Here is a 13,431-nt window from a genome sequence, read left to right on the forward strand (position 1 = left end):
TTTACACAGTGACACAAATGCATAAAATTTACTGTCAAAATGTTTATTGCAAAATAGAAGTTTGGAACAAAAGAGAAGCAAGGGAATAGTTCACACCAAAAGAAAGTTTATGACACCAATCAAGGAAATTGAATACATTTCTTTTTGTTTGTTTGCTTTGGTTTTACACTGGAAAATGGAATCCACAGTGTGAATCAAACAAGACATGGTATGTCAAGTGCAATAAAGAGGATAACTGACACTGCAAGATTTTACCACACAGAAGTGTAACATTGCATGTTCCACACAAATGATATATTCAGTTTACAGCACAAGAGTCTTGGCATAGGCATTGCGCTCAGCTTTGCTTTTTCAGAAGGGAAAACGAAGTTTTCTAACACTGTGAAAATATTTTCTGTTTGAATTCCATCAGTTCAAACCTAAAGTGTAAGTAGCATCGACTCCTACTATTCAGTACAAAACTTCTTCAGTAGTGCAAAAGCAAGAAATGCAGTGGACTATATCTGACTTTAAAAGGCATATGAGTATTTAGCACACAATATAAAATGTTAAAAGAAAGTTGTTGGTTCTACAGTTTTAAAATTAAACCTTCACACATCAGAAATCTCTGTGCAGATTTTACAGTGTACACTAAGTTGAAGCCTGGGGGAAACAGGAAAGGTCTTTCCTCCAGATTCCTACCAGTGCATTTTAAGGGCTGTGAAAGTTACTAAATGAACTTACTTTTTCTACTTGAACATTCTACCTAGGACTGTAGTTAAAACCTCTATTAAGTCAGAGGTCTTATTAAAAACCTGTAAAAGCTGCCTGATTACAGATAAAGGAAGTACAGCACTAAAGACACACAGTAACAATGCTCAATACTGAACAGCTATATGCACACTAAGATCTATTGCTACTGCTGAGAGCAATATCCATCATTACTGCATCAGATATTTAACTTAGAACAAACACTTTAAAACCCAGAAGGAAGGGGAATCAACATCTAAGAAAACCTCTGGAATGATAAGCAAATGACAAGCCATGAACATGACTGTGTGACAAGAGGCCACGGCAGGCCTCACCTCCAGAAAGCCCTTCCCATCCAGAGGGGACAAGCTCCACGTCAGGGGGTACACGATGGCTGGCAATGCAGCACACCTACACACCATACCTTAAGGCACTTGCTGCTCCAAGAAATTAGTAGTGTCATTGTCACAAAAATGAATAGATCAAAAGTTTTCCCGCATTAAGTCCCATTTCAATTTTTTTTTTTACCACTGCTGAACAATAAGAAAGGGGGTTGAACATCCTATCTTGGTCCCAGCTGACCATGCATCTTCAAGCAAGGCAAAAGTCAATCCTCCCCATTCTTCTCTGAGGCCATTTACCCACCTAAGTTTGCAGTACACCAGCCTGGTAAAAACATGAAGTTCAGGCCTGGTTCTTACCTTTCCCCTACACCAAATGAAGTGATATTATTTTACTGCAAATACCTTCAGGTTTTATGGAAGACAGAGGAAATTGGGAACCCAAAAGGCCTGGCAGGGCCTTGTGAGCGGAGAGGTGCACAAGGCACAGAAAGGCTTTTGGTGGTTTGTTCTGGCTTTGGCCCAGAGCAGCCAGAGAAATGCCTTCTGGGTTTGGTTAATGCTTTCGTAAGCTGACACACTATGTGGCTGGGGACTGTTGTGGAGATTTGTATAACCTGTGATGAGACAAGTAGAAGATGGACTGGGATACACTGCAGAGCAAGATCAGGTGTGGAAGATGAAATACCCTGACCTCCTCCAACCACCATACCTGCCCACCAGAGCCATTTTCAAAGCCTTTATCTAGTGAGAAGCATTTCAGAGGCAGAAAAAACACAGCTTGATTCTCACATATGATAACTGGCTTGTAAACTGGAGACACCTGGTGTGAAACTCATCACAGGAAGGTAAAAATGCAATTAATACCACTGCTTTTTTAGTAAGCACAACCAATACCTGAAGTATAACAATATCTCAACTGCATCAGAAGAGTTTGACATGTTATCACCTTATCTATAATTCAGAGGTCACCTTTGCTACTTTAAATGCACGGGGAAGTTTTAGAAGAGCTTAAATTTTCCCTTAATACAGTTTAATTTGCTTTGAGAAAGAACATGGGGAAAAAAGGTGAAGGGGAAAAAATCCATCTTGCTTCATTAAAAAATACTGAAGCAAGTAGATAGTGGAAATTACTACAAGCACGTTACCACATTCTTATGATATTTGCTGATAAAAGTTACACCCCTGGATAAGCACAAAACCTTGAAGACAGACTTAAATCATGTGATGTTGCAACTATGAAAACCTGTGTCATACTACTTAAAAACTATTTTTATTTCTATAAAGATTAAGGAGTGAATTTAAAAATTCAGTTAAAACACACACAAACATAAATGTGCATGAAGTACTCCAAGATTGTCAAACACCAAAAAAGTGCAAAATATCAATGCTAGGAACAGATTTTTTGGGGTTTTTGAATTCAAAATGTACTGAACCAAATTTTGTTTTCAGTTGTACAACCCTACACTGCTTATGTAGTACAGTAATTTATGCACAATGATACATCTTAAGACCTAAAGTGCCCATATCACATTACACAAATCCATCAAATTTTGCTGAGTGCAAAGTGGCAGTTACAAAAATAGTATCATTGCTGTGGATGTTAGCAGACGTAGACTTACAAAAACAGTACAAATCTACACTGGAAAAGGCTATTTGTTCTTATTTCCATTTCATTATTTGCCCTTCCAAGTCTCTTTTTCTCCCTAAAATTTTGGGATGCTTTGATGGACCTAAGAAGCCATCCCCAGTTGTGCCAAAGGAGTTTCTCCTTGGCATACTTTGAACATTTCCTGCATCATTTAAATGATAATCTCATCATGAGAAAAGCTTCCAGATACAACAGGGTTAAGTTCAAGTCAGTAGCTTTGCGAGTGTTTGGAAGAAGGTTAAATGACATCCTGCAGGAACTACCCATCTCCTGGGAGTGTAATTCTGTGCAAGCTGGATGGAGAAGGCCAGCTTGGAGTGCAGCATTTGTGCCTTGCAGGTGACCAGACCAGTGCTGACACTTAAGGATAAAATAATTCTTTCTCTCTAGAAAAAACTCCTTCAAAGAACTTTGTTTTGTTGAGTGAACAGGTAATGATTTCAGGCCTGCTGTTATCTAATGTATCCGTTTTTCTCTAAGCTATCCACAAAACACCATAATACGTAGGTTAGAGCTGTGTAACAGGCAAGCCTATAATTAAAGAAGCCACTCAAAAACAGAAGTTTTATAAAATAAACCCTTACAGTAATTGAATGGAATTTTGATGGCTTATTCCCACTACTGCTGAACTATATAGTAACATTTTTCTTTTGAAATGCTGCCCTTCTTCCTTGGCAAATATTTTACAATATCTTCCTTTCTAACCTGCATCTGTGTTCACACTGGTTTCCCTCCCTCCTTCTGCATCACCACTAAAGGGGTCATCAGGAGAAACATCCTCACTGCTCTCAACATAAGTGCCTGGCAGGCAATTATTGCAGCAGAATGTTACACACTGAGTTTTATGGTAAGCTGTAACAGCAGTGACAATAATAATACTTTAAAAGTAATGTAGCTGCAAAAAACAGTTATGCAGAGTCTAGTAAAAATTCCTGACATTACTGCCAGATTCTACTACAGAGAATTTCACATAAGCCACAGTAGTAGGGCCCAAGCTGAAATGTCACTGTGGCCTCTCTTTGTTCTGTGGTAAGGATGGCACATGCTGTTTAGCAGATACAACAGAATCAAAATTTACAAACACCGATTTTTGCTCTCAGGTACAAGAATAAGTCCATCAAAGTTAATGAGGCTTCATGGATTCACATCAACATAACTGAAAATTAGCTTCTAGATCACAATATCTGATAATAGATGCAGAGGTCTGATTGCAGTTTACTTTGCTAGAGTGAATTATATACACATGCACATACACGTGAGGGGGGAAAAAAAGAACATTTATACAAATCATCTACTAATAGGGATTATCTGGGTTCTGCTGCTATTCAGTTTTTAAATTGTGTATTTAGCTAACCCCGCTCTTCCCCCCCAAGCTTCTCTCTTCCTAGAAACCTATTTGTGACTTCTCACAATGCTGCCTTGAAAAAGGCTTTAAATTAGAAACACAGCAAACCCCTTCAGTACAACAGTAAGAAAGAATGGATGTGGAGAATAGCAAATCTGGAAGTAGAAGCATATGCATATGATTGACAATTGAAGGGATAAGGGAAATGACAAAAAAACACAAAAGAAAAATTTGAAGTACATTAATGGCATTAATGGCATTGAAGTTTCTCCCAGTGTTTCCAGATCTTAAATTTATCAAGCCATAGTTTCTGTAATCAGGCACTAAGAATTATAGATATAATCATAAAATAATAATAATCTCAATTAGTTTGGAAATTTTAGTTCCAAATTTAATCAAAGCAGAAATAAGTCAGCACAATCAAAACAAAAACAACATATCTTTCTACATACAAATATGCTCAGCCTGGTAAATATCTTTTTTGTTGTTTGTTTTTTTGTTCTTTTACAGGATTTAAACAGACCAAACTGACAGGATTCTTGTTCTAAAACTTTATTGTTTTGCTTTGCTAAAACGAATTCAGGGTTAATTCTACAACTTATTTCATTCACTGCTATCATCTGTGTCATCAAAATCATCATCATCATCATCGTCATCTGACCAGTCGAATTCACTGAAACCCAAAGCCATGTTGATTTTCTTTCCTTTTCTCATAGAGGTGGTTTTGGAAGAATTCTTTTTGGCTTGCATGTTTATCTGCATTCCAGATTGCAGGACAGATCCTGCTTGGTTCAGAGAGAAGATATCACCAAAGCCCGTCATCATCAAGGCCTTCAGACTTTGGTTCATGCCAGCTACCTCCCCGTTACTTGTTGCTGTGATCTGACATGACATCTCTGCACTGTTTGACTCCTCTGTTTTAGATTCAAAGTAAGACTCCTGAGACATTCTTGCAGCAAGAGGTAAGAAAAACTATTCAAAGAAGGAAAGGACAGAGCAAAAGTGAAAGTTAGAACCAATTTAAAAATCAAGGGAAAAGACACCACCAGATTAGTCAGCAATCAACGGAAAGCATACGATTAGTGAATCTAAACACGGAGGTCAAGTAAGAATTCATTAAAACAGATAGCATCCTTCTGGGGTCATTGTTCTTATACCAAAGTGCAAAATCACTGAGTGGCATGGCAAGAACCACAGGCAACAGAGCTTTCATAACAAAAGAAGGTTCAAACTCTTCAATCCTTCATTTTGTACAGCAAAAAACAGAATATGACATTTCTCAACCAGGTAGACTGGTTCCAAGGCAATTGGAGTCGCTCAATTCAACCTTTCAGGATTGAAGAATAAATCAGGTTAAGACCAGAGAACCCAAACAAGCTCTGCAATTTGATGGAGAAGTAGCAGCCCCTAAAATATCAGAAATGAAAGCAGCAGCAGACTGATTTTGAGTGTATGTTCAAAAGGAGAGAAAGGGTCACACTGCCACAACAGCCACAATCAGAAATGAGTCTCTCACCAATGCAAAGGACAGGAGAACTGGCCTCCAGCCTGCACCACCACCACCCCTTCAGAAGCCATCCCAAGGACAAGCAGGCAGGGGAAGAGGGGTGGTTTTGGTCAGCTTATCAGCTTCTTCAGGGGTGTTTTTTTTTTTTTTTTTTTTTTTTGTGGTTTCAAGAGACATCTGTCAATTGGTTGTACATCACATTAAATTCTTACTAATCTTCACCTACAAATAATGGCAATCTCCTGACCCAGCCTGTTTGTAGTAACAAATGAAATACGCCCTCTTCAGGTAAATGATTAATGTCTCTTCAGAGTGGCCAAGTTAGTAACCTCTGTGACATATTTGCCTGTACTTCACAGGGAATAAACTCAGGAGTTTCACCCTGAATTAAACTACCTACTTGCCTTGGGGTGTCAAACTGAGACACTACTAAAACAACAGAAAAGGAGCTGTGTGTGAACACCTGCACTAGGCTTTCTTTTCATAGCATTTGTAAGACTACCTACCCAAAATTCATTTTTAACCTAATCAGAAAACTGACTGAATCATCAATAGCAGTTGATCACAACAGGTTACAGGGGTGATTACGATGATGCCCTGGTATGTAACCCAAGAGGCTTCACAGCCAGGGTTGCTCAAAGAGTGGCCCCATCTTGGTAAAACCACTTACAATGACTAATTTTCTATCATTAAAAAAGACAGTATCTGTCTTCTGTTCCACTTGAGCTTTCCCTACTTACGTAGACGTACTATTTGCATTCTGGTTAAGTAAAGCTAAGAAACAAAAATAAAACTAAGAAGTTGGGATGATGGGGTGCCCTAAATACTTTTAATGCATCCTATAGCTATGTGATGAAAGAACCTGCAGCTAAGCTTCTGTACACCTGGCTGTACAAAAACCCCAGTTACACCATCAACAGCGTACTAGTTGGATCAAGGATCACTAAGAGCTCTTCCTGACAAAAAGAAGGAATCTTTTAAAGACAAGACCTAGTACACAGCACACAAGCTTCATTGCCGGATAGTTATAGTAACTTTAGATCCACAGAAGAGTATCCCCTGACATGCGGGAAGAATTCCATACAAAAATCAACAAAGCTGCAAATCAGCTTTCCACTAAAACACCTTTCTGGTCTGAGAGTGGGTAAGCTGTGAATGGCTCATTTTGCAAGTTTTAATCACTTTACTTCCTCCATATTTTGCCATCTCGTTATCTGGACAATTTAAAGAGTTTGTTGGGACAGGACATGCCTTTAGTGACACACTGCATAAGATGACTACCAGAAGAGACCCTTAGAAATGGCTGGGATCCACCTATCTCTCTAAATTCCATGGTTCTTAAATAACCACTTGCAGGTACAGGGCATCACAGGTGACACATGGATTTCATGCCTTGCTCACTGTCTTCCTCTAAATAAGATGTTCATCTTAGCTACACACACACCCTGGTAAAGTCAAATCTTCTTTCAAGAGAAGTCTCCCATTTCAGTGCAGCTATGGATATGTTCTACTCCACCAAAATGCTCCAGATTCCCTTGTGCAAGAGGCTCTTGGAGATCGGCACAAAGGAATTTGCAGAGATCAGACTTAAAGGTGTAAGATGCAGCAGAAATAGGGTCAAAACAAGAGCAGGGAGACATGCACAGAAGCATTTCTAAATATTGGCTTCATCCTTCCCTCATGCTGAAGTGAGTGAAGCTATCCTTACTCTTTGGAGCAGGAGCAGCCTGCCACTCAGTTACCTACCATGCAGGATGAAGCTTCTACCAACCCTACAACACTGGAGGATGAAGTGGCAGAGACAGCTTTGCTGTTCTACTGTCACTTGGTTTAAGTTTCTACTCCTGCATACCACTGCTGGCCTCTGGTCTTTGCTGCAGAGCCAAGTGAAGAGGTGACTGCAGAACACAGAGCAGGACAAGCACCAGCTAAGACACAAGGCCTGGTGTTGGCTAAGAACCAGGTTTATGCCTAGTGGGATCTCCAAGATGTGTCATAGCTCTGGGTGCCATACCTTTACTCCTGCTTTTATAGTCAAGGTAGTTTAAAGTCAAGCACTGCAGCTCCCTGTTGCAACCCTCCAGTCTGATGCTGCTGAGCAGACACTGCCTGAACTAATGGAGGGAGATAGATGCTTGACTCCCAAGGATTACAGCTTGCAAACAGAATGCCCAAAGATATTTTGCAAATTATTTACAGCTATGAATTTACAATATAGTTGTATGTGTAACCAGTGCTATGAAAAAAACCTGCTTGAACAAGCCCTTTTTTTACCAGTATGTTATTCTTTTTATATAAAAGGGCTTTTAAAAAAATATGTTCTGTGTAACAGTTAAGATGTATAGAAAAAACAAACCTATATTTCTCTATTAGAAGAAATTGAATTTAAATGCAACAGGAGAGTTGGGTTAATGCTATGCAGAAAGACAGTTCATGCTTAGCACAATAGGCCTTAGCACAATGCTTTATTCTTGCAGCAATGCCAGCTCTAAGTGAAAAGTACAAGTCATAAGCAAGTACAGCATAAAAAAACCCTAGGGCCTTGCTGGTGAAAAGGTTTGCTCATTAAGGCTGTGTCTCATGCTGTGCTCAGGATAGAGGATGGCCCACAGCTCAGTTACTGGAATCTTGCAAGTGTTAAAGCAGGCATACAGATATCTACTGAAAACATACAGAATCTGCACATAGGAAAACATTTATCCTCCGTGATTTCATTACTGCGTGTTTGCAGCTGGAACATAAATGCAACTTCATTTAAAGAACAGCAATAAGCTATGCCTTAAAAACAAGTCATATGTAAATGGAATCAAGGTTATAAGTAGGATAAAATTGAGCATAAGAAAAATCATATGCTACTGCAATCTCCATTTGGTATTTGTCTTAGCTAGTGCTTGAAAAACAAGTAGGTATCAGAGTATTTTTTTTAACAACTCTGTCGTAATATGTATCGCCATGCACTAAACCCTGTGGTCCTCCCTCTGCCAATCAGTGGTTGAAGAGCATAGTATTTCATTAAGAAATTCAAGATAATGCAAGGAAGGGTTTTTGTTCAATTTAATTCTACCAGCCAGTCAAAGTTATGTTAACTGTAATTATAAACAGAACCTTAAATTAATACTTCAAATTTTGACCCCCTTTTCATAGAATGGGAATTTGCTTCTTCTCAAAGAAAAAGAACAGAATTTTAAAAAATCTGCCTAAGTTTCGTGACATACTTCTGGAAGATACAAATGATTCTTACATTTAAGACCAAATCTTGCATCCTTATAAAGTCAACAACTTTCTAGTTGAAAAAAGAATTTATTGAATGTAAACAACTTTTAAAGATGAAAACTAAATAAATCAGTGGGACACTACTTAAAATGCCCATGTCACAATATGAACTATCAGTAATATGTGGTATCTAATGTATTAGGTGAAATTAAAAAAAAATATTGTTATCTGCAGTGATGCAATAAAATTGGCCCAAAGGAACAACTGAAAACAGGAGCACTAGTTTCCTTAGTATGTCTTGAGATTTACATAGACAAAGCTCCCAAATACTTCTGACACAAAATGAAAGGTTGAATTATTGTCTACTTACAGGAGTATTTGATTGCTCAGTTAACTTCTGCTCCCACATCTTCAAACGTCTCTCCCGTTCCTTTAGTTCCTGCTCTTTAAAGCTCAGATCACGCTCCAGTTTCTTTAGTCTCTCTAAGGTTGCCTCAATTTCACATCTGCACGGAGACAATTTGTTACGTCTTGTCTTTTCCTGACAGATATAAATTGTTCATAATTCCCACTTGAATGTTAATTAAATGTGAAAGGCTGAAAAGTACAATACTAACTCAAGCAGTTCATTTAATTACCAAATGCAAAGTCTTTCACAGCTTTAGGAACAAATGGTAATGTTTATACTTCAGAACAACCATAATACCTTCAGTTAAAGAAAAATAACATTTAAAAGAATAAAATACCATATAAAAACATTTTTAAAATGAAAATGCCTTCTTTCTCCCATCATCATGAAACATGATCTGATCCACAAAGAAACAGCATTAAGAACTGGTAATGGGACAAGCATTAACGACACAATACAGGCAGTTCAAGAAGCCCATTTGTCTGGGTTTATAACTTGACTATAAATGCTATTTGGACTTACACTCAAAATGCCCAGAAGCATTTTATGGGGGAATGTTTTCCCCACTTACCTTCTTGTTTCTTTAGGTGAAGATACAAGAACAAAAATACAAATTGTGATATGAGCCAGCCCTGCAAATGGTTACAAATACTTCTCAAGCTTCTCAAGGTTGGAACAATTGTGAAAAAGATTTGGTTTACTTTTCTCCCCTTCTCACCATACATGCAAAGTTATGAATAGTAGGAAGGGCAGGAAACGAAGGCACTACTCTAAGAAAGTTGCAGATATCATCTTTATTTGTTAAGGGAGGTACGTGCAGTGAAATCAAAGTAGTTTCCTTTGACATACTTTCTGATGGATGGTGTGTTTTTAAACACATGAACTGAACACGGTCTTGGAAAAGAGTTTAACAAGTTTTGCACTACACAAATACACAGAAGGTGAACAAGAATTGTGTCACCAGATTCAAACATATATTTTGCTTGTGTGATAACCAAAGAAAAATCTCCAATTAGTATCAGAGGTTGTACTTGCATTTAACATTTCTGTGCCTGTTTGGGAGATTGTGCACTGCCTGCTACCTATATCCTGACAGTTGTGGGAAGAGTCAATCACAGTGTTTTGTTTTTTTCCTTGAAAAAGTGAGGTCCTAAGAAGACAAGAGATCCTAAAGAGAGCTCCAAAGATAGCTATTTGGACTCTGCAAGGCCAGATATTCTGCTCAAACTTCCACATTATTTTTCTTGTGTTAACACACTGTGAACAAAATATGCTCCTTCTGATGTTTTCAAAAAGAAAGTAGAAGGACTAACAGAGTTAGCTGTCATTTCTACTTGGGGTGGAGAAAGAGAACTACTCGTTTCTGTAACTCTCCTGTCCTGGCATGGAATGATTAAACTCTTCTCCACTGTAAGAGTTCAGCCTCTCAATATGGGAAAATAGCATACCCAAAGAGCCTATTTAAGCAAATCAAATAATAGAAAAATTCCAAATTTTATAGATTTCTCATTTTGATAAGATATCTGTGTCAGAGAGTAATGCTTACAAAGTACAGTGAAAGGATTCAGAGCTAGAATAACCAGCAAATCCTACTGCAAACTTTACCACCATGCTTAATTCTACTGCAGAAATCAGCCACCTGGGGGCAAAAGCATTTATCACACTTGAGTCCTGCTGGGTGAGCTGTTCTATGTGGTGGCCAGAAAAAATACCCCTCATAATTATAATGCTTCAGATTTCAAGAAAAAATCTCTATCATATTTAGGCATGCATGGATTAAGACTGATCCCTATGCTGGGTAGAAAGTGGTCACACATCATAATAAAGAGACAACAAGGGAACAAACTAAACAGCACTGGACCGAAGGTCAGAAAGGGACTCTTCCCCAGACACCCATATCCCTCACAAACCCTTTCTGTCAGGTGCAACACTGTGCTATCTACTGTGGAAACTACAGAGCAATTTGAGGGCAGCTGCAAGCACTGCTTTTCTTAGTTTGTCTCTCATCATCGCTGCTACTTACACACAACTCTATAATTTTTTAAATATGTAAATTACATTCTCTTTTAAAATAATATTATACACTAGGGGAGTCCTGGTAACAATAGTTTTCTCTATGTCAAAAGTCTATTTTGTACTGTAATTATCTCTCTTCATTAGACAGAAACTTCTCTTATAATAAAAGGTCAGTCTGCAAAAACAGTAGCATTCTGAAAAATAATTCTGCTGCATAATGAAACTGTGTAATTAAAGAGAAAGCTACTGTACATTGCCCAGTTAATGAGTCTTACTCCATAAATGAAGGAGCTTGAAACATTATACATGGTAGGACATGTGGATTTGCTTGCTTCTGTAGTTATGCAGTGTGAGTTTACTATTTTTTCTATAATAATTTCATTCAGTGACACTGAAGAACAAATAGTGCATTACTAGAAACTATAATGATAAACATTCACAGATTAAAAGCAATGACTGGCATTTGTTTATATGTCTTGAATTGCTACTAAAACACTAATATAAGTATCACTAATAAACTATTTTAGACATTGAAGCAGCCACTCGTGAGGAGAGGATGGAAGGAGAAGATGCAGTTAGTATACATGACTAAATGCAGACAAATGTGATCTCCCACTGAATTGGAACATCATTACTTCTACAGTAATTTTTTCTGACTGTAATACAAGTGACTTGAGAAAGGGCTCCAAAAAGATCACAGGATATGAATTTGAACATAGGGCAGACCTATGCAACTCAGGCACAAGGCAGTGTCCCTATTCTATTAATCATAAAAATGTGCCAAACACATGTGGAACAGTTAGGAAAAATGACACTGAATTATTTTAAGCAAATACAGAGTGAGCAGATCAAAATGTGATATTAATATAAAAATCAGAACCAGAAAATGTCGCAAATAAGATTGCATTGTACAGATAAGTCAAAGTATCATTTGTTTTATCAACTCCAGCAGTCATGTATAGACTCAGCCCACTCTCAGTTTTCATGCCAGCCAGTCAGTCATACTGAAGACTCCAGTTATGTGCTGTTATAGCTACAATTTTGGTATGTCTATACAAAAAGAACCTCAGCTTGCCTTTTTTCAGGAGTGGGGAAAAATGCAATCCAGCTTGTCTGAGCTTTAATTTGCTTTAGTAAGTACCATATCCTTGTGAAAGTGCAGTATCTGGATCATTAATTCAGAGGTCCCTCAAAGGAACAAGCATAATTTTTGCTTTTCCCAAGCCCATCCTTCTCCAGGGCTCTGATATCCAGGCTTCATTAAAATTCCCTATTTTGTGGTAATACATCTCATTCTTTCCCTACTGCTGGTTCCACTATCTCTTTGCGAATCACTATGGGATAAAAAAAAACATGGTGGGGAAAAAAACCCCAAACAAACAATCATTAAAGCAAAGATTTTTCAACGCAGATGTTAAAACACATTAAACTTCTATGCAATTGTTTTTAATGACAAACTTAGTCTCTTTTAGTTTATCCTTTGGGATCCTTTTATGCACCTTCCATCTACTTCAGGTGGAAAATTTTTTTCACACGTTCTGTTTATTTGGCTAAACATTCATGAAAGCTTCCACACAGACGTGGCTTTTGCACCAGGGCAGGAAGCTGTCTCCAGAATTTGGACAGGAGAGCACCTCTCCAGCTTCCAAACAAGTGCCCACATGATTTGTGTTTTTTCTGAAGATCGTGTTTTCATTTCGGCTCAATTCAAAACTCATCTTTGCTTTCAGGCAAACCATGTCCCACCATGAATTTTTATTTTCTCTCTCATATTTTGTCTCCAAGTAATTTATTCTTCCAGAAAAAAATGCCACATTTATTTTTAACACAAGTCTCCATGGTAAGAAGTTTTTTCATTACCTGACAGTATCTAAGAGCTTTTTGTTGCTACATGGCTTTTCATTAACATCTTTTCAGACATTCATCTGAGAAATTTAGGTGTATCAAAATTTGCAAGAAATACTTGGGCCACTTGAGTCACACTTCAAGAAATAAACTCATTAAGTAAAACAATGTTTGTTACCAAATGTCAGCCAGTACAGCTTTTATTTTGCTATACTGGCAAGGTTTAAGTAGTTACTCACTTTTCCTAAAGGCATTTGAGTACTTGCTCATCTTTTAAATAAGTATTTTTATTATATAGGGATGTATAAGAAACGCCTCACTAGGGTGTACTTTTTTTCCCAACCCTCCTTGTTCTGCCTGCTCTCAAACCCGCAG

The 13,431-nt window shown here is 37.9% G+C and overlaps 1 protein-coding gene across 2 annotated transcripts in view; it reads right to left on the bottom strand.

The window, feature by feature from the left end:
- Positions 1-15: 15 nt before the first annotated feature.
- LOC310911435 (mitogen-activated protein kinase kinase kinase 20-like) overlaps positions 16-13,431 on the bottom strand; it is a 65,941-nt gene continuing 52,525 nt past the window's right edge. The window contains exons 11-12 of one of the 2 annotated variants that reach the window (XM_083864931.1): positions 9,157-9,292; positions 16-5,038 (exon numbers count right to left, since the gene is read on the bottom strand). In XM_083864931.1, the coding sequence (XP_083721057.1) occupies positions 4,670-5,038; positions 9,157-9,292 (505 nt within the window). In that variant the 3' untranslated portion in view covers positions 16-4,669. Of the gene's footprint in view, positions 5,039-8,094; positions 8,305-9,156; positions 9,293-13,431 lie in introns of those variants that run through there. The other variant, XM_083864932.1, reaches the window with a different exon arrangement.

The sequence above is a fragment of the Zosterops lateralis genome (assembly GCF_965231275.1).
Source record: "Zosterops lateralis genome assembly, chromosome: 7".
NCBI classification, from domain to species: domain Eukaryota; kingdom Metazoa; phylum Chordata; class Aves; order Passeriformes; family Zosteropidae; genus Zosterops; species Zosterops lateralis.